This window comes from Sinohyriopsis cumingii, chromosome 14, assembly GCF_028554795.1.
Source record: "Sinohyriopsis cumingii isolate HCF-2022 chromosome 14, ASM2855479v2, whole genome shotgun sequence".
Classification (NCBI taxonomy): domain Eukaryota; kingdom Metazoa; phylum Mollusca; class Bivalvia; order Unionida; family Unionidae; genus Sinohyriopsis; species Sinohyriopsis cumingii.
The window spans coordinates 85,250,583-85,277,219 of record NC_142974.1 but is presented as its reverse complement, the minus strand read 5'-3'; the positions used below and the strand labels follow the sequence as shown (position 1 = coordinate 85,277,219).

Genomic DNA, 26,637 nt, shown 5'->3' with positions numbered 1-26,637 from the left:
TTTAAATGGGGAGGAGAGCGTGCAGGTTTAGCAACGAAGCATACATTTAATAGTAGTAAAATGTTTAAGATTGTCAGTGAGATTTTTGAAGTAAACTCTTATTTCAGTGTTTACAGTTGGCAAAGTAACTGCAGTGAGGTACTATTTCTTATCACCTGATACAGCTCCGGCTATACATGTATATATCTATTGCATACTAATGAACATATATCTTAGATACATGGCTACTTAGGGGAGGAAATCTGTGCGTATAGTAAATCTAGTATGCTTTGATATCCGGCTTGATAGAGCATTGAATGTCCGTAACATAGATGAGAGCTCGTGCTATCCAAACGTGATTCTTTTGCATTACAGCTAGAGGTTTTATTCTTGTTACTAATATACAAAGGAACACACATGTAGATTTTTGTGTTGTTTAACTAGATTGTGCTACACCGTATTGGTCGTAACAACAACAGTTACCTAGAATAGAAAATAAAACTTAAGAATGTAAGCAGAATACATACATTTCCCGGATTCTCTACTTCTCTCTATTTCAAATACAAATCTCTAACTATCATGTTATTATTGTCCATTAACGAGAGAGTGTGTGTGTGTGTGTGTGTGTGTGTGTGCAATTTTGGAGTTTTAACAGCTCATTAAAGAGAGCGCTAGAGAGATCAGAATTCAAGGAGGTAATATAACAGTTATTAATCAGCGCATAAATAAAGAACGTAAAAAAGAGGGTAAGATGTGCCAGATTATATGTATTTTGCTTGTATTTAAGCTTGTTTCAATCGGCAGTTTCAAACAGCGTCACTGTTATTTGCTAATGTGTTAGCTTTGGTCTATTACAGAGCTTCGGCTCGTTATCAAGCGCACCAACGACTTCAGGACTAACCCATATATCGGAGTGAGTGGGACGGGAATGGATGGCTCAACTGTTCATCATGCTAATTATGATGGCTCATTATACGACAATGGAACGATACTGCTCTATTTTTCAAAAGCATGAGTTTCGTACACGGGCAAATCCACCAGTTCTTAGGATCATCTACATATATATCGTTAACTCACAATATGTTCTTTTTGTCCACCAGTAAGCAGTAAACACTTGACTTTTCAATCAGATGGAACTGACAATTTAAGCGAGGAAATTAACGACAACATGAAGATCAAGGAAGAACATACCCGTTTGCTGTACAACTGCTTTAAGCTTGATGGTTGCCATGAAAATGTACGTTTTATGGCAATTACATATCCCGCAATAATAATAATAATAATAATAATAACAGAGGCAGTTTTCGCAGAAGTCGCAGTATTAGTAGTAGTAGTTAAAGTAGTATAATATGAGAAGGAAACAGTAGTCGATACAAATTAATCTTACACACGAATATGACTTATTTACATCTATTCAAACATTTCTATGATTAACTTTAAAATAGATTTTCGAAAGCCTAAGGATGATTTTACAAAATCATTGACTGTTATTTTAATAGTTGTCCCTGTATGATATACCGGGCGAGAACATGTGCTCCACTTTCATGCACAAAATCTCAGTCAACTAGTTTTGGAATGAAATTAGTATTACTTGTAGCAGTTGTTTTCCAATGTGAGGAGAAAAGGGGGTAGATAAAGTCAGAAATGTACATAAAAATACTTCATATTTATTTCTCCTCACAATAATCAATGCCAGATCACTTTCTGTTGAATAAAACATTTGCACACCCACCCCATAAAAGAGGTATCAATGTAAATTTTCTTAGATGATGTCTAACTATAGGACCTATGCCCAAAATTTCAATAAACAATTTTTTTAGTACTTCCTACAATGATACCATTAATTTTTCAGCAAGCCACCATCAACCACTAAGGAATGGCCATTCATATAAGAAGATTCATCACTTAAGAGGTAAACGATTCCATTCACAGCGTCAGAAACTTCCCCTATTCGATGTAAGGGTGTTCGTTCATCTATAACGCGTGCAAATTCCTCTCCGGATAACTTCCCCATGTCGGTGTTCACCAAGCCGGGATTTATACCGTTTACCCGGATCCCATAGGCTCCCAATTCGCAAGCCAGTTTCTCCGTGAACATCTGTACTCCCGACTTAGATATACAATATGCACCAATACTGCAAAATGGTTTGTTGGCCGCCATACTCGCCACATTAACAAAAGTACCTCTACGTTTCTCTGCGATCAACTTTCTCGCCACAACTTGTGCAACGTTTAAATATCCTTTCAGATTGACGTCTAAAAGTAAGCTGATATCTTCTTCACTTGTGTCCAAAATGGAGCCCATTCGCAACACGCCAGCATTATTGACAAGTAAATCTACCGTTGGAAGACCTTCAATGACTTCTTTCGCAGCTTTCCAATCCCCAAGGTTCACTTGGACCGTCGTTATTTCAGGATATTTATTTTTAAGATTCTGCAGGTTTTCATCGATGATATCTAAGGCAATGACCTTTGCCCCATGTTTATGAAGCGCTTCCGCAGTTCCACGACCAATTCCTCTTCCGGCTCCAGTTACTATTGCTTTCTTGCCTTCAAATCTGGAGTTGGACCACATTTCGACCTGCAATACATTTAAAGCTGAGCTGCATGACAAAAAACATCTAATTCAGGTAATTTTGAACCTGCACATTCCTTGATATTGTACTGGTTGTTAAGATTTAATATCTTGGAGATGAAAATACAATTCCATTTGACACATGAGGTCATCTGGCATTTAAGAAAGGCTTTCCGTCTTTTTATATATTTTTACTATTTACGACCAGTAAAATTCATAAAAATGATTAATGCTATATGACCTTTGAGGCCGGCTGGCACTTGAGATTTACTTTTTGGGATTTATCATATTTTTGTAATACCAACCCACTTGACATATTTAATGTAAAGAAATATACCATATACCATATATACATGACACTTGAGGCCATCTGATACTTAAGACTGGCTTTGCGCTATTTGTGTCATATGTCCTTTTTTAGACCAGTATTATTGTTGCTACATAAAACAAACATTTATCTTATCCGGTCACCTCAGGGCTTATAACAACAACGCAACTGACATTCTGTGGGACTTTCAGATATGCTTAAAACCAGTAGAAAATGGTTGCTAAATATAATTAAAACACAAGTATACACAGAACGGTAAAGTATAGTATAATTGATTAAAATATCTTTTCATCTTACCCTTGCCAAATCAATATTTCACACTGTTAACATGTATTTTAGACTCAGTTAAAAAAAAGCAAGTGGTCTCACACCCAAACGAAAGATCTAAGTTATATATCACAATTATGTAACCTGTATGCACAATGGAGTTAATGTGTCTTATTATGGAATGCATTTCACACATACTTACAGAAGGAAAATCTTTCTTGCAGTTTTTCTCGTATGCGCTGATGTCATGACTGATGGACTTTTTATATAACTCGTTCTCTCCACAAGTAAACGTTATGCACTATAGCGATACGTATTAACCCTGTTACTGTCCTGCGTAGAAAGGTATCAACTGCATGCACTATTGAACATCGCAGTGTGTACACGATATAGGTGGCGGTAGATAAAACCAAAACAACAAATTTTACCACAAATATATCACATAACTTATGAACAAATAGAGAATACATCTTATAGATCTAAAGTAGATACCTAACCTACATGGATCCCTGATTTATGTTTCTCTCATTTTCACACAATGCTCAATAGACATTGGGAAGAGGAGAGAGAGAGGGATTTAAATTCAAGGAAATAACAAAGAGTCAACGACTAATGCAGAAAAAGAGAGCAGGAAGGAAATGAAAGAAAAATGTACGAGACGAATCGGAGACAGAAAATGATAGTAATCAAGATTACCTTCCGGAAAGAGAAAAGGGTGATAGAGGTTTAGGAAGAGATCGGATAGAGAATCTTTTTCTCATATATATATATATATATATATATATATATATATATATATATATATATATATATATATATATATATATGTAAGTCCTCTTTCTCTGTCTGTCTCTCTCTCTCTGTCTCTCTGTCTCTCTCTGTTGTATCTCTGAATTTAGTCGGCCTCTCATTTCAAATAAAAAGACCACTATGACCACTCTCTCTCTCTCTGTCTGGATTTAGAATTCTAAAAATTACAGAGATAGAAAGAGAGAGAGGGATATGTAAAGAAAAAGTAGGAATATGGACTCTGGCGGTTAACCAAAAATCACAATGATTTTGATCAGTTTTAAAATAAATTCAAATGTTTAATGTACCTCCTGTTTCAAAGTTCTTTAGTCAATGCCGATGCATGTATATATCTGCCAATGTGTTATGATTGACCATTCCAATAATTATGAATGATGCCAGTGAAAAGACAGCACCTTGGAAGGTACGATATACCAAAATGACAATTACTAGTAAGCGACCTCTGACCAGCATGGATATGGATACCGCTATGAAAACCTTACTTTTGGTCAGAGGAAAGTCATTATACAATCCTCTTCCCACAACATGCGACCGGTGTGTTTTGAAATCACCATAATTGTATACCGGATCGATCGTAAAGTAGCAATAAACCCCATCCCTAGGTGGTGTATAGAGGAAAGCTATGTATATAATGTTAAGTTGAAACAAAATAACGTCCCATTATGCGCAAGGAGGATGACTTAACATTCTGCTTAAGACATTATACTGGAACCGATATATTTTCTTTTATTTTACCATCTCGAATATATAAGATTTATATTCTGTTTCATCTGCATTTTTGTATCCTTTTGTTCTGTTTTTTGTTTTTTCTAAGATGTTTGATCTGGTCGTTTTTAATATCAGAGATTATTATGTTATAAGAGTTTTAAAAATGTATATAAGCTTAAGAAACATCAAGTGATTATTCAGTGTCAAAAGAATAAACTTTAGAATGCGTTTTTGAGAAAATGTGCATACCTTATATATATATATATATATATATATATATATATATATATATATATATATATATATATATATATATATATATGTATATACCTTGTATACCTTATAAAGATATAATGATCCCTCCGTATGTTATCGTTGTTTGGTTATCTGTATCTAGTAGATGAATGACAGTGTTATTGACCGGATGGAGTAAATACTAAAATAAATTTTGAAATTAATGGATGGAATAGAAGATCTGAACATAACTAGAAAATAGAATAACACGAGCCCGGTATGTCCAATATATCCGCTTAATCAAAGATATACACAGATAACACTGAACATGGCATTTGACTGAAAAACGTTATCGTAGACATAAAATTAAAACAATTATGCTCAGTACAATTAGCCATTTTCTTATCTCGATAAAACAAACGTCATAATAGGATTGATTGAATTATTGAACTCACATTGCAGGTATGTCAGCATAACTTGATGGATTCTGGTCCTCTCCAACTCACCCTTTGTGACAGGTGAGGATTTAAATATTCTCTCTCTCTCTCCATCTCTCTGTCTCCAACCTTTTAGGGTCATAAACTCTAAGTTGGTTGAAGTCTTGTCTCTTTCTCACTGTTCAGTACAGGTATGGAGCTATTGTTTACTTCAATTCAATATAATTCTCATCCTAAATATGTGTCATGTTTGTTCTTTCATTCTGTGATCAATTCCCATTATGTTTACGTCAGGTATCGTCTTATCGTTATTTAAACGAACTAATCTAATATCGTCAGTTGGCAGCCTGATACACCGACAAATATATTATCTTAAAGTTAATGACTCTCTTCTTTAGCTACTACTCAGAATTCCTAATAGGAGCCACATCAGTCCGTAAGCTTTAAACTAATAGCTGATCACTGTTTGTCGTTATACTCTGACTTTTGGATTAATAATTCACAAATGAATTACACAAAGTCATTAATAGACTTTACATGTTGCCTTAACGACCTGACTTGCTAACTAGCGATTCACTGATATAGACATAATAAATCAATTTTCAAAATATACAATATTTATCCTACAAGACAGATAAAGTAGTTTTAACAATTCGTGTCATCGTAAAGCGTGAAATTCATTTAAATTATGATTTCTGTTACATACAAACACTAAGTCCGGACAGCCATATCAATGAAATTTTGTGTGACATTCTTACAATACAAGAGTCATATAGCATTCAAGAAAAATGAACGCAGCATTAACATCTGAACTCATCAAAAACTGAATGCTGAATTTCTAATGACTAAATTTAACAAAGAGTTACGAACTTAAATACATGAATATATTGCATATGATTCAGACAATACAGTTGTGCATTCTCGAAACTCGCTCTTTATTTGCACCCTACTCTCTCGCTCTGGTTTTGGGTCTCTCAAATTCTTCCAGCCTTCCGTCCATTGGACAGTTTAGTTAACGAGAAAAATGAAATGCTAATCTGATCGAAGTCTACCAGGCTCTCCTTTCGGAAGGAAACTTGGACTGTCAGACCTCACAAGGAAATTACTTAAACCCTGAATTTCGTATCGGAAACGCACCGTTTCTTTTCTTTAGTCTGTGTTTATTGGTAACTATCCGTGAAAAATTTAATTTATGACAACTATTTAAAAATGACCATAACTTGTTTCTGGCTTCTCTCAACTTTGTCAGTTTATGCTACTTGACCGTACATTAATATTCCCCTCTTGTTTTTGTCTAACCCATAAAATTTACTGTAAAGCACTTCACCGAGTATCCAAGAGCAGTCATAAGTAAAGTTTTAAGAATCTAGTTCTTAAATTAAGTAACAGAAAGATTAATATCCAATAATTTAAGTAAAATCAACAAACAATTCATTTCTCTGAATTGAATGTTAAGAATTTGAAAGGAACTTATGTTATTTGTGAATTAAATACCAAATAATCCTAAATGTTTTATCAGAAATTTCGAAAATATAGAATGTGACCATAGTCGTTAATGTTGCATTGTACCGCATTGATGCAATCCAAAATGTTTTTCTTAGAGGTCTCAATATTTATAAAATAATGTGTTACTAAAGAGTTAATAAACACTTATTAATTCAAATCACTAATTAAATTAATTCATAGTGAATTATATCAGATCATCACTTTAAATACTGATGGATGCCAAAAACTGATCTAAAATATGAATTAATTGTTTATCAATTCACTAGTTATATACAATTTTACTTGACCTAGATGTGAGACTTTCCAATGGGAAATTCCAAGCAAATTTTAAACAAATCTGTTTCTAGAATGTTGTGAACTCAAAGAGCTATATTAACATCTAGTTTACAACATACAATCGTAGACAAATGTTTGCTATGTAAACATGTTGTTTACATTATTTACAACTTAAAATCATTGAACAGGCAAACAAATATAGATAAGACTTCCCCTCATAACAAATAATAAATATATATACAATAAATATTCCTATAAAATATTTTAAACATTGCTATACATAGAGGCTAATATAGCTGGGATTATACCACTAAATAATCCTTATATATTAATTATACGCATTTCATCCATCTGAACTCAAACTTACAACTACGATTCCTAGTGGTGACAGTGCCATTATAGCACACTAGCAACCACTGCAACTTATCATGTGTTACCATGCGAGCTGTTTAATTATAGTGAAAACAAAACGCCTACTTCCGGCAAGCTTCCATTTCCTGGTCAATAAACACATATTTGTTGACCCTCTTTCATAATTACGTTATATCCGTCACACAGCTTTTGCCAATATAACAACATAAAGTAACTGTAAGATTGTTTCAGACATTTAAATATCATGTCTGCGGTATGGCAGTTTGTAGTGATGTCTAGCACTGGGGCATTATGTCGCAGACATGTAGCACCATGTCGCACCCAGTAGCATTGTCCTGACGTCAGGATAATGACATACTGCCGCCAAGTCCTAACACTAACCTTGTTAAGCTTAGCGCCAATCAAGAGACCTGCTATTATATGGCCATTCGTATAAGTCTTTGAACCCGCAAACTCCCATATCCGAGGCGAACGTTATCATCGCTTAGGCCGTAAGAACGGTCTCCGCCTTAAGTGAAAAAATAATTTAGAGTTAAGTATCTCTCTCACACTGTCTCTCTCACGAGTTTATAGGTTTGTCAATTCAATCGACACGTGCCTAATAGGGATGTTGCAAGCTTTACTATCAAACTATTTTTACTAACTACAATGCGGCTAGTATATTTCGGTGGAAGATCTCTAAATGATTCAAGGGGAACCAACTACTTACGTGAAGCTATCTGGTGAGCTTTCTCACATACACCAACTGGTTGAGACAAATCTCCAACCGAAACGAGATGTGAGTGATCTGTACAAGCGTCCATTGTGGACAGCTCAGCCATACGATGCTCCCTATAATAATATAACCACTTGATATTTGATGACATTAAAACAGCTGGAACAATGCGGAGGCTTTGATCATTACATACATGAATCGCTGAAATCCAGACACTGTCAGCTGAGCGATCACGGATTATCTTTCCTTCCGAGGCTGCGAGTGGCTGAGCGCTCACCGTTACGGATTACTGCCATCCCACCTCTGTCTGCGTGGGTTTGAGTCTCGGGCTCGGCCAATGTGAGTATGTGAGAAAGCTTGCCAGTAGCGTCTCGTTTGTCGCTCGTTCTTTCCTCCACCATTTATACTGACACCTTGTATAATTTATCTGTGCTGAAAACTGGTGTTTAACCCTATAACAGCAACAACTACAACAACAACAACCTTTCCTTCAAAAGGTGTGAATTGGAACAATCCTGATTAGTTCAAAATGTTCGAGGTCACTTTCCGAGGCTATCCTATTCACGTGACTTAGTACGGAAAACGCTACGTGAAAATTTACATTATGATTTGTCCAGTGTACATACATTGTTTTCCTGGTTTTCCTCATCAGAACAACGCATGTGGGAGACAAAGGTTTTTAGGTGGATACATATCCTACCAATCCACCCTTAGTATTTGTACTCTTTTATTTTTCTTGTTTCTATTCACATAATTAACTACATCAACTGTAACTTTTGTACAGATAGTTCTCTTTTAATTTGCTTCCAAACTGGTAAAGGCACTACTTCTCAAATATGTAATTTTAAAGGATTCAAATGATCGGGTAATTATACTTTCAATTTTTTTGTTCTTCAAACGACATCATGTTTGAAGTTACCAATCTATTTTTTATATTCTGAAGAGATATTAATTTTGATTTCAGTTTCACTTCTATTTTCTGACAATTTAGTTCTTCTTCCCGCTATTAGGAATAAGAATTATTTTGCAGAAAAAAAAAGGATTTAATGTCATATATATATATATAGACACAATATAAACTGTACATACAAGTTTGTGATTTCAGCATTAATGAGCATTTTTGATCACCTAAATAGTTTGTTTTAGCAAAGCCTTTATAAGTGAATCATAATCAGACCGAAAAGAAGTACATATTAAAATGAATTTCCAACTTTAGATTTATAAGCCTTTTATTTTTGGATTTTGCATCCTGGAAAAAACATGTAAATAACAGCCGGTACATTATCGGTCCTCATAGTACAATATGTCTATTAACACAGACATGGAAAGATATCCTTTATATGTGCTTAAATTCGAGTTCAACAGCAAGCAACACAGAACCAACCACATCATATGACGTCAGGTCAGAGTCCATATTAATCATATTACTCATGCTTGTTGGTTTGGGTTTAACACTAGTTCTCATCGCAAGATAGGTTATACCTGGCCGCCAGTAAATGTGTTGGAGGACGAACCCAGGGAAAACTTCATTAAAATCCACAAATCAACCGGTAGATAACGCATCTTTCTCACAGATTCACTTTGTCCGCGACCGAGATTCGAGCCCATGTTGCCTTAAATGATATGGCAGTGATCGAGAAAGTCAAGCGCTTAGGACAACTAGGGTGCCCCTGAATACTAGTTGTAATTCGGTATAAAAATGATTCTTTAGGGACAATGGGAATTGTAAAAGATGCCGCTATTTTGAACATATGCTCGCCCCATGCCAAGAAAATTTAATGTTAAAACAGCCAATGGTTTAACATTAGTTGGTACTATGGGTATAAGGGGATTTTAACATGATGTTTGATACTGATCATGACTCACACCATGTTTCATACCAGCAACCGGATCTAATCAACAACACATAAACCTACTATACAACACCTACAATAACTAACAATAGGTGTTACTGACCAGCACCCATTTATTTTAACCAATATTATTAGGCAGTAACCACGCCCATTCATCAGCACATATACATATTTACAAGCATTTAGACCTACCATATAATGCTCACACTCACTGACCTACACAATTTAACTTAACAGCACCCACAATTATTTATCAGTAACCACAACCACCAGCCAACACAATCATCCGACGACCAACACGTCTACCATACACTAATGTGTAAATTTACGATATAAAGGGTTGACGTAATGATGACTATTGGCTGAAGCTATGCCGGAACATCCAGGCAACATTTGAGACATCTATGACAGGATCAATAAGGCAGTAAGTTCAATTTTAAAATGACAGCTCTTCCAAAACCAGTTACTATCGATATCATTAATATAGTAATGCTTGCTCCAAGTAATTGGATGGTGGGTAGAACAAAACTCGGAGTCCTGCTCCAGGGAAAACATTGCAAATTATACAGCCCCCAATGTTATCGAGTGTTTGCCCATCTTGGAAACACTCAATGCTTGACCAACCGTTGATGAAGTCAGGAAAGCCATATAATTCCTAACAAATGGAACTTTTCTCGGAAGAGATGTATAAACTCTGTTCTATCCAAATAACCCCGCGAGCTCTTTCATCTATGCTAGAATATAGCCTAAAGTACCATGAGATATCAAAGATGTTAACATCATGACTCTCTACAAACCCAAGCACGTACAAAGTGATGGAAATAACCATTGCAGCATCTCCCTGTAAAGCAACAAAGCAAGATGCTTGTTCGAATTTTCCTGATCAGACTTCAGACATAATGATCCACCATCAACATGATTTTCCCGGTTAAACAAATGCAAAAGAAGCGCAGTGATAGACGTCACTCTACCTACTCTTCATTTATTTCACAAAGACTTTCGACACTTTCAGTGGATTGTTCAAGCTGCTAGAAAGGACTGGATATCCCCCAAAGCTTCTTAGCATTATCCAATTATTCCATGAAATCATACATGACACAGTTTTGTGTGAGCGCTCATTGTCAACAGGCTTTTGAGATACATTGTGGATTCAAGCAGTTATATATTCTTGCACCTACCCAGAATAGAATATTCTTATCTCGTCTGCTGAATCATGCCTATGGCTCAACATCTTAAGGAAAGAATTACATCCCCACATGCTTTAGATACATCATCTGATCCACAAAGTTCTCTTTCATGATGTTCCCTTTGCTGACAAATCTCACTGAACAATTTTCACAAACATGACAGGACATCGGGATTTTTGGGTCTTAAAACAATGGCATTGATTGCTCAAACTGTTAAAGATCCACCTTCTATCAATATGAACAACTGCGAGCTTGTTGTTCTCAGTACGTTCACATACTATTGGGCTACCAGTACTGACAATCAATGATGCAGAACTCATGTCCCACATTGTGAATGCCGGTTCAGTATGTCTAACCTTATCAAACGGCATGTATCGAACAAAAACACATCAAAAAAGTACCAAGGCTGTGTTATTAATACTCTCTGCTATGACATGGTGTTGTGGACAATACACTCGCACCTTGAAGAAGCTAAATAACTTTAATGTATGCTGCTATTAATGCAGCCTCTGCATATCTTGGAAGGATAGTGTTCCCATCAAACAAAATGGAGTATGCACACACACATCATCGTGGTCAGTCCTGCTTAGACAACACCGTCTATAACGATTTGGACATGCACACTGAATGAACGAAGGGTGCATGCCAAATAACATCCTCAATGGCGGATTGGTTTATAGCAAAATGCCACTAGGTCTCCCACACCACACAAAAGAAACACCAAGGCTTTGGACATTAATGTGCACAGCTGGGAAGCACTTGGTCAGGACCGAGTCAGATGGAACTTATGAGCTCAACCATAGTCATAATAGATGCAAGAGAAAACAGCTAAACTTGGGAGAGGTAAAAAAAAAAAGCTGAAAAAAAGAGGACACATTGAAACATACTGTGACAAATAAGTACACCACCTTCAGTTACAGAACATGCTACAGAGAGTGTCATTCCCAAGTGGGTACTACAAAGGAGCTTCTCCTCAATTAACAGACTACCCCGGAACACAACTCCATATTTATGTGACTGAAGGATACTGGAGGCGAACAATATCCAAAATATTTTATCAATCACGGTGGCTTATATTAAACATTAACCAAATTCATAAACTAAAAACTACCATCATGGTTCAACAATGGAAGCAAACAATGTGCAGGTTGGGTTATATAACACAGACCAGTCTACATAAACAGGAAGTAAACATAAAAATTTTACCTTAGTAAAACCTACAATGTAGGTCGCGGTGACATTTAGATGTAAATATGTGGTTTTCACAGAGACATATAATAAAGACGTAGAGAGATTGTAACACTTACAACATTGCATCACATTTTTTCAGTATAACATACATGCAACCCACAAAATGACCTAGAAGTTCAAAATTTCAACATCAGTTAAAAAAACAGTAAAAATTGAAATATAGGAGACTGAACTCATTTTATTGTAATGGTGCTCAATTTCACAATTCTAGCATAAATACTGTCTAAGAAACGAACAACAAAAACAACTTTAGTGCATGTATTTAAAAGAAAATATATGTATCATAACGACCTACTTCTTCAATCAGAGTAGTGCTCATCAAGATCCATACCATCTCCAAGTATATTGGTTCAACAAAAGATAGCATGTCAACAGCATGCAAAACAATTTGTTGGCTAAAAGTCAATTACAAAAACTTAACCTAAACGTGGCAAAACGTGAACTCGAAGTCACATGATTCTTATTTGTGATGATGTGGTACTAAGAGAGATGAGTAAACTTCTCCACTTGTTGAATCTATAATGAACTGTTAAGACATCAACACAACCCATGATGGAGAAATGTAAAATAATGGACACAGATAACATCTTTAAATTTCAGAATGTTCTTTCTAGGCAATGCCATGATTTTCTGTCGCAGCTTTTCATTGATTTCCGCGACTATCAAAATCACGGTCTTCATGCTGAGCTCTGAGTGTGGGCCACGCGTTTCTCCAAGTCGACGTAGGGGTGTCTGTTTAGTCATCATAAATTCATTAACATTTCTCTCAGCACATATTATTCACCCGGGAATTTACTCCGCCGGGTTTTATCTCCTTTACTCTAATACCCTATGGTCCAAAGTCGCAAGTTAGCTTTTCTTTCCACATCTGAATTTTTGGCATGGATACACAATATGCACCTATTCTGCCTAATGGTTATGTCCAACATGGGGCCTATTCTTAGCACACCCGAATTAGGGACAATTAACTCAATGTTGGATGACCTTCAATAGCTTTTTTTTGTTGATTTCAGAGTGTCTGGTTTCACTTGGGGGTGGGATGCAGGCAACTTACAGCCAAATCAGAAATAAGCAAGTATATGTGGTATTTACCTCACAAAGATGCATACCTATTTCTCACCTAGACTGCAATAATAAAAAATCAACATATTTATAGTATTTTACCTATCAATGATGCAGAAACCTTATACATATGTTTAAATGTTTATTTGTATACTGTATGTTGTCTTTTATTAAAGATTTCATAATGATTAATCAAACAACCCGAGAAGAAATGCTATATTTTGGAAACAAGTTTGTTATTTCATAATATTCCTCCTTAGGATTCTGCAGGTGTCTGTCAATGATATCCAGAACAGTGACATTTGCCCAATAACCATGAAGGCCCTCGCCACGTCCTCGATAATTACATCTTCCTGCTTCAGCGCTACTAAAACTATCTGCTGCTTTTCTGAGATTCACAATATAAACGCTTCCGCACTTCCTCTGCAGTTTTCCTACGGTACAAATATAAAGCTGCAGCAAACTGTGACTCCTACAGGTGGAGCGATCATATGTGATCTACCAAAGAATCAGGGTCAATGTTTGAGTCTTTTAATGGTATCTTGAGGGTATTGTTTAAGCATTGTTCCTGACCAAGCTGAGCTCACTTTCATTCCTTCAGCTCGCAGTAGAATATCTAGTTCGGTAGTCACTCTTCTGATATCGTCGTGACATGACCTGCAAATCTCAAATGGGATTTCATCAGCTGTCTGTGGATCATTGCAATGTTGGCTAACCATATAATTTCATTTTCGCGGTCCCCGTCCTGCTTGTCTTCCATGTCAGTTTCATCTGTCACCCAATGTGAAAAAAAGTTCAGCTTCCTAGCACTGGATCTGTACAGGTCCCAGGTTTTGCAAGCGTAGTGTGGGGTTGGCAACACAGTGGCTTTACAGAACTTTCTATGATATGGTTTCACAGTCGATGTGGACTGCACGTTACAATGTGCTGTCGATATATGTAAATGTGTCCACTGCAACGAGAGTTCGGTCATTTAGTGTGATATCAGGCTCTAATCAATTTTTTCCTCATGCAGATTAGTGCATCAATTGTGTCTTTCTTTAGCACGTTGTGAGACTGAAATTTTCACAAGAAGAAGGTAAATGAGATACAATGTTGTTTGTCTAAGTCAGATTTTGCATTCAGGCAAAAGTTGCACAAAATAGGAGATTACTAACGGTCGCTTCCTCTGACTTATTCGTCACCTCTAATCTTAGATTTAACAGCTTTATATCAGTCCGGTATCTTGTTCGATCACAGCGGTGTAAACAAGGACGTTATCAGCAGGGCGTATAACATCATTCTGATAGGAGAAGGGCCAACATAAGACTTTCCTTGACACCATTGTTGAACAGGAATGATTCAAGTGATTCACTTCCGTCTCTAGCACGAACATACACGCGATTATAGAATTGGCTACCCACTGCGATTAATTTCTTCGGTGAACAAAATCATGCCATCTTCTAAATGCCTCCACGTCTGACTGTGTCAAAGGCTTTTTGAGGTAGAGGAATTTCATGTAAATGTTGGAGGTCTGCTCCTGGCATTTCTCCTAGAACCGATGAGGTACAAATATAGAACATGGATGTGGTCCCTCGTCATCTCTTGAAACCACATTATCTGACAAGAGGCTTTGATGGACGTGGTGTAAGAGAGTCTTCAGCCGAATTCTGGCAAGGAATATTCCTACTATTGACAGCAACCGGATGCCCTAATTGCTGTCGGTAGTATGCTGGCTTTCCTTTTGCACAACTGGACAATGGATGCATCCTATCACTCTTGTTGTATAAGACAATTTATGGAACTCTTATCATTGGTACATTTTGTTTATATATACTGGAATACGTGCAAGAATTTATCTTATTTCCATGAGTATGACAGTTCGAGAACACGTTTAATCTTGTCTTTGTATAATTCCATCATTTGGAATAGAGGGACCAGAAGATTTAAGGCACACTCGTAATTTGTTTTTTTAAAAAGTTTATAATTACCATCTTGTGTTGGGATAAGTTAAGATTTCTGGTCCACATATAAATTAAACATATCATGGTCTGCAGGCAATGCATACCAAGTGATCACACTGAAACAGTGTATATACACCCTAGCACAGCTTTTGAGTTTGCACAATGAAACAGCGATACAACGACCGTTAACAACAAAAGTTCTGTGCAATCGCAGAAGCTGATCGTGGTAAATAACATCCTTCGGTACAATACAGAAACCTTTTTCAACACAATGTGAACGATTATTAGTAATATATATCAAACGAGGCAGTGTATCAAATAAAGTGAAAGGGGACACCTTTACTTGATAAGAAAGACACTCAGAATAGATAAATCGCCTGCAATAAAATAGCTTAACGCCTACATAAAATAATGACATACTTGGCTTTACTGATATCATGGTGCTATCCTACACTATCAATAATATAAAACAACTGCATTTACACACCAGTATAAGGCAATACGAAACAGCATTAAAGGCTTATGTATGTGTCAAAACAAAATATGCTTATTGTGGATGAAGATTTACAATTAAATGCCTTGAGAAAACATAGAGCTAGCTATACCTATCCATCCTTAGTACACATTCGGTGAAACTGATCATCAAATTCGCCATTTCTGACGGTGAAACGCATTTCGCATGATCCACACTTTTCTCTGCGAACAGACCTTGCGAAATTAAATAGCATATTGTAATACTATACGCAGTAATTTAAGTGCATATTTGATAAACATTGTAAACGGTGAACATATCTTACAAGCAACTATTGTTGCATCACTCGACGGTACAAAAACAGAGTATTTTATCTATTGCGATATGCTGTAAATGACAATGCAACCATTCTTATAAACGAGGAAAGGTGCATTTACAACCAGTTTAGTTTATTAGATTTAAAATACACAAATTATTCAAAAGACGCATGCTAAACTTATAACATTTCCTAATATATTCGTTTATATATGTCTAGTTCCATTTCGAAACATTCTGCTTTAAACTCAAAGGATGAAGGTCCTACCTACCACACATATACAAAAGTAGATATAATGAAACTTGTTAAAGTACATTAATGCAAATGCAATAGGCACGATGACAAGCTGTATTGTATTGTTCCTTTAATTTCTCCATTATTCTCAACCCGCGTGTTCTGTTTTATACGTTTGCAATTATCAGAACTGTATTTTCATTTCCTGCGTCTGTAACATTTGTTGTTAACATTGCGAATATCAAGTTATTGTGTGTGGTTTTTTTGGTTGAAAATTTCCTTTCTGGCTTAGTGACCTTGTTCACATCGTTACCTTTATCATAAATACTTTAAAGGAAAGAAAAAGCTTGTTTTGGTCATTCACAAGCAAAATACGTCAACCGAAATATAAAACGTCTGCACCATGAGTGTACATAAGTTGTTAACAAAGCAGTTCCTAATATACATTATACTATTTAAAGCACACGTGTTCTCCACGTGCGTGCAATATAAATGTGTTCATTGCAACGAAATTATGCATGATTCTGACAATGTAAAGTTAACGAAGCCAAAACTGAGCATTTAATGAGGCCTACCAAATACAGATCTGCATGAACCCATGAAAGTGAATTCATTTAAATGTAATGGGCAAAAACAATTATGGCATAATAAGTCTTCAATACAATTTGCCTTGGTGTACAATTGTCGGATTGTCGGATGTGCATGTTCCATTATGACGCATAAATAACTTATTGAGAACATTTCATCTAAACCAATTCCTTAAAAGGATTACGATGTAAGGATTTGATAGTTTTTGTGTTGATCTGGTTATCTGCATTTGAATACATTCTTGAGGCTTGGAAACGCAAGCAGTATATTCGTAAGCTTCGTCTCAAAAAGGCGAGATAAAAGATTTAAATACTAATTGAAATGAACATTATACATGGCGAGAAGAGTATATAGTTTTTGCCACGAAGCATACTTTTAATACTAAGACATAATTTATGCTTGTAAGTATGATTATAGAAGTAAATTTTTATTTTACTGTTTACAGTTGACAGAATACCTCCAGGGAGATAATATATCTTAGTATCTAATACAATTCAGGCTTTAATGTATATGGTTAATACGTTCCCCTGAACACGATATATTATATATATAGATACTTACAGGAGGTAATCTTTGCTTGCAGCTAATCTAATATGTGTATATGTCCGGCTTGATAGAGCTTTAGATGTATGTAGTACAGAAGAGCTCCCTTTATCGTTAAATGAACCTTATACATTACAGCCGGAAGTTTGATACGTGTTACTAATATAGGTAGGAAAGAGTGTCTAGGTTATGGATTGTTGAACATGACTGTTAAACTGTTTAGGTCGTAATAACAAAATTTACATCAAATAGGAATTATAACCTAAGAATGTAGGCATTATACATACCTTTTCCGGATCCATCAACTTCACTCCTTCTCATGCATCTCTCTTTCTTTATATATCATTGTCTTATTCTCATTTAAATAGAGAGAAAGAGAGATCTGAACTCAAGGAAGTAACATGCACAAAGCCACTGAGATAAAAGAAACGAAGGAATGAGGAGAACAAGGTTCGATATTTTAGGAGTGAGTGATATGAAGACGAATCAGGAAAGAGAAAGGGAGATAGAAGGTCACGGAAGTAGTACAATGATGGAGGATCCCCTTCTCTCTCTCTCTCTTTCTATCATATTCATCATATTGTTCCCTTTCTCTTATTTCTTTCTTTTAATTCAAACTATTATGTCCCTGTTGGTCGACTAGCAGGTCCGTTTAACAACAAAACCTAAAAATCTCTCTTTTTTGCTCTATCTCTGTCTCTCTCTGTCTGTATGTCTGTCTGTCTCTCTGTCTCTCTCTCTCTCTCCGGCACATTGGCATAATATAAATAGTGTTAAATTTTGCTCAAAATGGCTGAAATTCTCGAAATGTAACTGTTTTCGCGGAAAATGGACTTCACCTTTGCAGTAAGAGGACGATTGAAATATAAACAAAACCATTCGAGTCCTTCGTCCTTTCCAGTGTATACTATTTACGGTTCACATGTGACAACATACGAAAAATCGCTTGGGACATATACAGCTGTTTGTGTCTTATCTGAGAAAACTTCGGTTGATAATAACTCGTCGTCTACAATAAAATTCACTCATACAAATTAAACGTAGAGAGTCAAGGGGACTTTCCATTTGTTTGCAACATTTATTGCTGTGGTTGTTCGCTGACAACCCGGAGTACACGTGGTTGGATAGTTAGTAACAGTCAAGTGATGTATAAGTCATTAACATGGTTTTTTCTATGTCAACTAATTAACCGCTAAATATTTGTTATAAAAAGTAAATGTGTTGCGAGTCATATTTAGTACATCTGGGAATAATGTATTTTCCATAAAAGCCTTTGTTCCAAACAAAGACGTTAGCAGGAAATTAAATTGTAACGAAATATATTTTCCCAGGGATGACTGGGACTTGAGGTTCATTTTAATCTATTTACATAGCTGATTTTAGCAACGTTAAACTTATGAACACATAAAGAAACAATTTATGTGTGTGTGTGTGTCACGATTATGGGGCCATTGAGCTCGTCTGCAGACCAGTCATATTGGAACGGTATCGGGTGTCTATCTAATATGTGCACACATACGCATGGAAAGGCTTGATCAAATGATCCCAAGTTTGTTATGAAATCTTATGTGATGATTGAAAAAAAATAATTGTACAAGAGGAATGTTTATTTTGCTTAATAAAATAAATCCATCTGAAATGGAGAGAAGGGTGTTTAGATTTAGTAAATAAGCATAATTTTATTTCTACAAAAAGGTATTAATGTAAGCATGTCCCTTGTTGAAATACATTCCTGTTTTAATATTTATAGTCGTTAAAATAATTCCAGGCCACGGCGGTAATATTTCTTATTGAATAATACAAGTCAGGCTGTAAATTTAAATGGCTATGATGTATCAATATTCGATAAATAGATACGTACTTGATGAACATCATACGTATAGTTAAAATACGCGTTGATCGTAGGGCTGAGAACGTTCGTATGTCTGCAACACACAAGCTATTTTTCCATCCACAAGTAAACAGTAGGCATTACGGTCATAGGTTTTATCCTAGGTACTGATTTACCAAAGAAAAGGTATATAGGTGAGATAATCTTCAGCAAGACAGTGTGTTATATGGAATGGATCACGGTAGATATATCCGTAATGACATCTTTACCGAAAATATAGAATTTAACTTAAGAACACGATCCATAACATTTATATATATCCACCCTTTATTTCAATCTTTTACACACACCACCCTTTTTATCTATATTGCTTTGTCTAATTATTCTCTTAAGATACTGTTTGAAATCTAATGTCAAGGAGGTAACATGGACATAGTCACTGTCCGGGACAGAACAGATACATTTAGCAGACAAGGAGATATGACATTAATGGGAGAGAAATAGAGAGGCCTGGATAGAAATCTGGATAAAAAAAGGGAGTATAGATGTAACAAGAGAATGAAAATATAAAGAGTCTTTTTCTCTCTCTTACACATCTCTCTCTCTCTCTCTCTCTCTCTCTCTCTCTCTCTCTCTCTCTCTCTTTGGATTGAGATTTTCAAATCTGGAAGAAAAGCAATAAATCAGAGCAATCAAATTTGTTTAGTAAATCTAAGGATAAAACAAACATATATGTGGAGCAAGTCTGCGCTGATACTAAAATAGACAACGCACGTACGGTCCATGTAGCTTTAATAAAGCTTTTGCTGTCGAAATGTTGGTATATTATTATTTTTGTTTTAAGTGATCTATCGAAAAATCAACTTGACTTCCTTGTTGTCCAAACGTTTAATGGTTGTCGTTCACTTTCATCCCATTATCCTCGGAAATGTGTGGTGGATATAGTTTATAGTAGGCTGTCGGATTTCTTCCCGAAGGAAGCATTGTTAATTTGGTGTTTCACACAACACCGTTTTTGCTTTATATTCCGTTCTTTTCCATCCTTTGTTCAAAATGTCATTTAATTTATTCACCTAAGGTCTTTTTTAATGAGCATTGCGTACTTGTCATTGCCCTACTGAGTATCGTTCGAACTTTATTTGGAGCAACACGTTGGAAACTAATGGCATGATTTGCAGCATCATTGGCTGCTGGTTCAGCGTCCAAAGTAGTCATCATATGGTCTTCATATGAATTTGTTTTCTAGGCTTGCTGTATGCATTATGTTATAATTTTTATTTCGAAACATCTTACCTTTTGACACCTGTCTGTAAAGCCGATCCAGACCTACCCTCATGAAATGATGCCACTTAGCGATTTATGTACTTCAAACCGACACTCTTTCCAAAGACTATTTAATCAATTAAATGTGATTATACTTTTCAATGGTATAATGCATTCTAATAAATAAACATTATATGTTGACAAGTGACACTAACTGAAAACATTGCCACCATTCTAGACTTAGTAGAGATTTTACTCTGTGATTTTTATATGGCTGCTAAATGTCATTTTAAGACGGAGTAATGAAACGAATGGCAAAAAAATAAAACGGTTAGTGATACTTTTCTCCATAAACAATGTGCCCTGTATACAATAACAGATAAAGCAGTTATGTGTTTGAACATAGACTAAAGAAACACGTATACACGGTTAAACGTTGGTAAACAGAATTCTTAGTTTTCCATAAACATATGTATTAATTAACATCTAAGACATGTACATATTCCCATCTGAATCTTTCACAGAAATTCTCGACCTTATGAGACTTCCACTTTTGGAAGTTACCTGCGTGTAAACGTTGATCTATTCAATACCCGTATACCTTCATACAATATTTTCGTCTTTGCGCACCTGACAGTGTTAGACTACAGTTGGATTATACAGTGCCACGATATCTTCTATGTGTATTATTTTTTTATACATGCGCAACAGTTTAATACTAGGCTTTTTCCACTCTTGATAAGATGAGCCTTTTTAATAGCTTTGTACAAAAGTAAGGTCGCACATTACAATACTAATGTATTTCCTTGCGGATTGAGTTATGCATATATGAAGTGCTTTTATACAGTGCTACTATATTTTATTGTGCATTAATATAGGTCTATTCGTATGATACTTCACTAGTTGGGTGTAAGTCTTCGCTTACCAAGTAGTTGAACACCACGTATGTTGTTGTTGTTGTTGTTGTAGGGTTTAACGCCATTTTTCAGCACGCGATATGCTATATATGGTGGCCAGTATTAAGTATATTAGACTGCGCCAACTGATATCTTTGTATAATGCCAATGTAATTGCTTGTGTGTTTGGATGCACTAACCACATAGTATAATGCAATGTAAATTTATATTGACTTGTCTGAATTGAGTCTATGAAGTAGCCTTGTACCTTACTAAAGTAGTTTCTCCTGTGCTATTTTAGGACTAATCAGTTGTTTATCCAGTGGAGCGATATTTACGCATGCATCATCTGGATTTATTAAGATGTTGAAAACGATGCTACTGTATTAAGTTTGGACTATGAAGTACATTAATACAGTATAAAGGCATCCATGGCTGTGTTAAGATTGTTCCATTTGGAGGTTTTGTAAAGCATCTCGGTATTTGCCAGTGTGTCTGGTCTATTCTGTAGCTCTGGCTCGTGTGTTAAGCGCACCAAATTGACAAGGACCCGTACTTACCAACACAGAATGTTCCGATATTTTCTGGCTGGTCTTAGCGGGGTGAGTGGGTTGATGAAAAGATATACCTCTACTGTTCCTAATCCTTGTACTTTCGAACGATTATCACGATACTGATACGAAGGCTCACTATACGGGGAAGAAGAGGAGACTATTCTATATCAATTACAGGCCTTTTCTATGCTGACGAATCCATTAGTCCCTTTCGGTTTCTCTTTTAGTACCATCAACTCTCAAATATTCACTTGCTGCGTCCCAATAAGCAATGAAAGCAGACCTTTTCATCTAAATGGACTTTGAAGGCGTTGACAAAATATAATGATGGAAGAGGAACAACAAGCGATATGAACAATGCTGCACACAACATGAAAACAAAAATTGGTTTAAAATTGGTGGTTGCTAAAATTTATTTATAGTTTTATTAAAATTAAAAAGTCCAATAATAATAATAATAATAATAATAATTTTAATGATAATAATATCGATTATATGGGTTGTAGTGGTATAGGTAGCAATACATGGGGAGAGAAAAAGACGTCAAATTACACAAAAATTATTCTCAGTTATATCTCTTGAAACATTTACTCTTTTCTGTCCAAAATACATTTATGCAAAGGAAACGAAAATAGCGCTCATAACTGTAATCATAATAGTTCACCCTAGAAGACATCGTGGGCGTGAACTTATGTCCTATATTCATACAAATAATGAGGATATACGTTTTGCTAGGAAGCCATTAAATCTTCAACAGACCACCATCAAGCACTAAAGAATGTCCATTGATATAAGACGACTCATCACCTAGTAGGAATAAAATTCCATTCACAACGTCAGAAACTTCTCCGATTCGACCTAAGGGTGTCTTTTTAATTGTCATGTTTATACCTTCCTCGCCGTATATCTTTATCATGTCGGTGCTAACAACTCCGGGATTGATTCCGTTTACTCGGATGCCCTGTGGTCCCAACTCGCAAGCCAGCAATTCCGTCAACATCTGTACACCACACTTCGATACACAATATGCACCTGCTCCAGCAAATTGTTTGTTAGCAGCCACACTCGCCACATTAACAAATGTCCCTCTACGTTTCTCTGCAATCAACTTTCTCGCCACAACTTGTGCAACGTTTAAATATCCTTTCAGATTGACATCCAAAAGTAAACTGATATCCTCTTCAGTCGTGTCCAACATCGGACCCAGTTTTAGCAAACCTGCATTATTGACAAGTAAATCAACCGTTGGTAAACCTTCAATGGTTTCTTTCGTGGCTTTCCAATCCGCTAGATTGACCTGAACCGTCGTGATCTCAGGATACATCTTCTTGAGACTATGCAGGTAGTCTTCGACAATATCCAATGCAATGACCTTAGCCCCCTGTTTGTGAAGAGCTTCGGCAGTTCCGCGACCAATACCTCTTCCGGCTCCAGTAACTAAAGCTGTTTTGCCTGCAAATCTGGAATTGGACGCCATTTCAATCTGCAACACATATAAAGTTTTAGCTGCATGTCAGCAACTTCTAAACGTGTTAGTTAAGACAGAGACTATTTTATGATTGTGAAGGTGTAAGGTGTAAGATCTAAGTGATGTTCGATCAGGGCTATCTGGCACTAATGGCTGAATTTACAGTACTTACACACCTTATTTTAACAACTTAAAAGTCGTTACTATCTAAAACAACTTTGTAACTGATCTCGGAAACAGATGTTGGTATACCACCTAACTACGCAACACCTTCCGAAAATCTCAAATATACTTAACACTAGTAGAAAATATATGTTCAATCCCATTCAATTACAAACATGTAGACATATACGAATGGACAGTCTGCAGTATGAAACACTAGTTTTCTTTAAAAAGTTCGTACAGAACTTCGATAGTCTCATAGGAATGTTTGCGTTAATAATTAAAATAAACATTTTAAATGGGACGGTGAGTATGCAGGTTTAGAAACGAAGCATACATTTAATACTAGTAAAATGTTTAAGATTGTAAGTGAGATTTTTGAAGTAAATTCTTATTTCACTCTGTACAGTTGGCAAAATAAATGCAGGGAGGTAATATTTCTTATCACCTAATACAACTCCGGCTTTACATGTATATATTTATTGCATACTAATGAACATACATCTTAGATACATGGCTACTTACGGGAGGAAATCTGTGCCTATAGTAAATCTAGTATGCTTTGATATCTGGCTTGATAGACCATTGAATGTCCGTAACACAGACGAGAGCTCGTTCTATCTAAAAGTGATCCTTTTACATTACAGCTAGAGGTTTTATCCTTGTTACTAATATACAAAGAAACATGCATCTAGAGCATGTGTTGTTGAAAGAGATTGTGTTACACCGTATAGGTCGTAATAACAACAGTAACCTCAAATAGTAAATAAAACTTAAGAATTTAAGCAGAATACACACATTTCCCGGATTCTCTATTTCTCTCTATTTCAAATACAAATCTATATGTATCATGTTCGTATTGTCCATTAAAGAGAGTATGTATGTGTGCGTGTGATTGTGTGTGTGTGATTTGGATTTTTAACGTACCTCAATACAGACAGCGCTAGAGAGATCAGAATTCAAGAAGGTAATATGACAGAGTCATTGATCAGCGCATAAAGAAAGAACGTAAAAAAGAGGTAAAGATGTGCCAGATTATATGACAGGGGCAGAAGGATAGAAGGCAGTCAACCGGGAAGTCAATACAATCATGAAAAAAGCAAACGTGAATTTGATAGAAAAGGAAAAACTGCAAGTAAGCATACCAACGGCTCCGTGTTCTAACAAGCACAAAACAACGGCGGGTTACCTCCTTACAGGACAAAGCCTGAAACTGACTCATAGAAGAAAAATATATTTTGGAAAGATGGACAGAGTACTGCGCAAGACTTTAGAACCACCGAGCCACCTTAAATTAAGAAGTTCTAAACGTCACTCCAACAAATAACGACGACAACCAATATATCATACTTGAAGCCACACTGATTCACTAAAAAGCGTCAGTCAGCAGGAATGGACAACAGCCCAGCAGAACTGATCCAAGCGGGCGAGAGAATAAATGAATAGCGCCCTGACAAACATATGCAACAAGATCTGGAAAAAAGGCGTATGGCCAGTGCCGTGGACCTAATCACTGATCATCACCCACCCCAAGAAAGGAAACTTGCAGCAGTGTCAAAACCAACGTACAATCAGTCTTATTAGTCATCCAATCAAAGTTATGTTAAGGATACTACATAACAGACTAAAGCCACATGCTATGAAAGATCATTGCCTAATAGAAGGCACGGTTCAGAGCAGGGTGCAGCACAACAGAGCAGATTTTCAGCCAATTGATATTGTGTGCGAAGTACTTCCAACACCAGCAAGATCTGTACCATGTCTTCGTGGATTTCAAGAAGACATTTGACAGGGTAGGAAAAGCAGCCTTGTGAATGACCATTAGACTCTGAAACATCAGTGTCAACATTATCACAGTAATAAAACACCTCTATGACAAGGCCACCATTGCAGTACAATTCAACGGCAGCATAGGGGACTGGTTTATAACGACAGGCGGATTCAGATAATGCTGTCTGCTTCCTTCCATACCATTCAACAGCTTTATGGAGAGAATCATGGCAGACGAAGAGTAGGAATGGTCAGCATTGAAGGCAGAACAACCACAAACTTAAGTGTTCCCGAAGCCATTGATGGACTAGCAGGAAATGAGGAAGAATTAGCAAGCTTAGTAGAAAGCCTCGGCTAAATCTATGCAGCCTACGGCATGGAAATTATTGCAGAGAAGACTAAAATTATGATCAACAGCACCAAGGGCATCAGCACTGACCTCAGGGTCCAAGGAATGAAGTTAGAAACAGTCCTTTGCGTCAAATATTTGGGGACAAGTGTAACAGATGACGGATCAAATCCTAAAGTACTCTCCAGGATTGCACAGACAACAGCAGCAATGAAAAAACTGAAGCCCATCTGGAAGGACAAGAATATCACACTCAGGTCAAAGGCAGACTGCTGCACTCGCTGCTGATTTCCATATGTCTTTACGTTTGCAAATCATGGATCATAACAGATGACTTAGAAGAAAGGATTCAGGCCACAGCGATGAGATGTTTCCGAAAGATCCTCGGCGTCACATACAAAAACCATGTTACCGCAGGTAGTTAGGTCTTGTGCCCTGCCCCAACGATCAAGATATCAAAAAAATTGTTTTTTTATAGTTTCTAATATCATTTTCGCAGGACATACTCGGGCACTTTGTTTGCTCTGTCCAGTCCGGTTTAAGAAAGAGAAATACGCAATTTACAAAGTTCTATCACATGAATATTATTTTCACGTTTTTAGTCTAGCAACAAGAATAAAGCAATATTGTACAAACACTAAAATAAACTTTCGATTCATAATTGGGCCAAACATTATCTTCATAAATA

At 36.2% G+C, this 26,637-nt stretch overlaps 1 protein-coding gene and 1 pseudogene across 3 annotated transcripts; both read right to left on the bottom strand.

Moving 5' to 3' along the window:
• Positions 1 to 181: 181 nt before the first annotated feature.
• On the bottom strand, positions 182 to 18,057 carry LOC149784286 (carbonyl reductase [NADPH] 2-like). Of its 2 annotated transcripts, none has more exons than XM_089933251.1 (2): positions 17,944 to 18,057; positions 182 to 2,560 (listed from the first exon to the last, which is right to left on the bottom strand). In XM_089933251.1, exons 1-2 carry the CDS (start codon positions 17,956 to 17,958, stop codon positions 1,820 to 1,822), a joined length of 756 nt encoding a protein of 251 aa, XP_089789377.1. In that variant the 5' UTR covers positions 17,959 to 18,057; the 3' UTR covers positions 182 to 1,819. The 2 variants fall into 2 exon arrangements, with proteins under 2 accessions (XP_089789377.1, XP_089789378.1); XM_089933252.1 differs by lacking the exon at positions 17,944 to 18,057 and adding an exon at positions 3,352 to 3,523 and having other exon boundaries at positions 821 to 2,560.
• Positions 18,058 to 22,588: 4,531 nt separating this feature from the next.
• Positions 22,589 to 24,504, bottom strand: LOC149784285 (L-xylulose reductase pseudogene; annotated as a pseudogene). Its single transcript, XR_016413834.1, has 2 exons — positions 24,356 to 24,504; positions 22,589 to 23,683 (listed from the first exon to the last, which is right to left on the bottom strand). The product of XR_016413834.1 is annotated as an L-xylulose reductase pseudogene (transcript).
• Between the last annotated feature and the right edge of the window lie 2,133 nt (positions 24,505 to 26,637).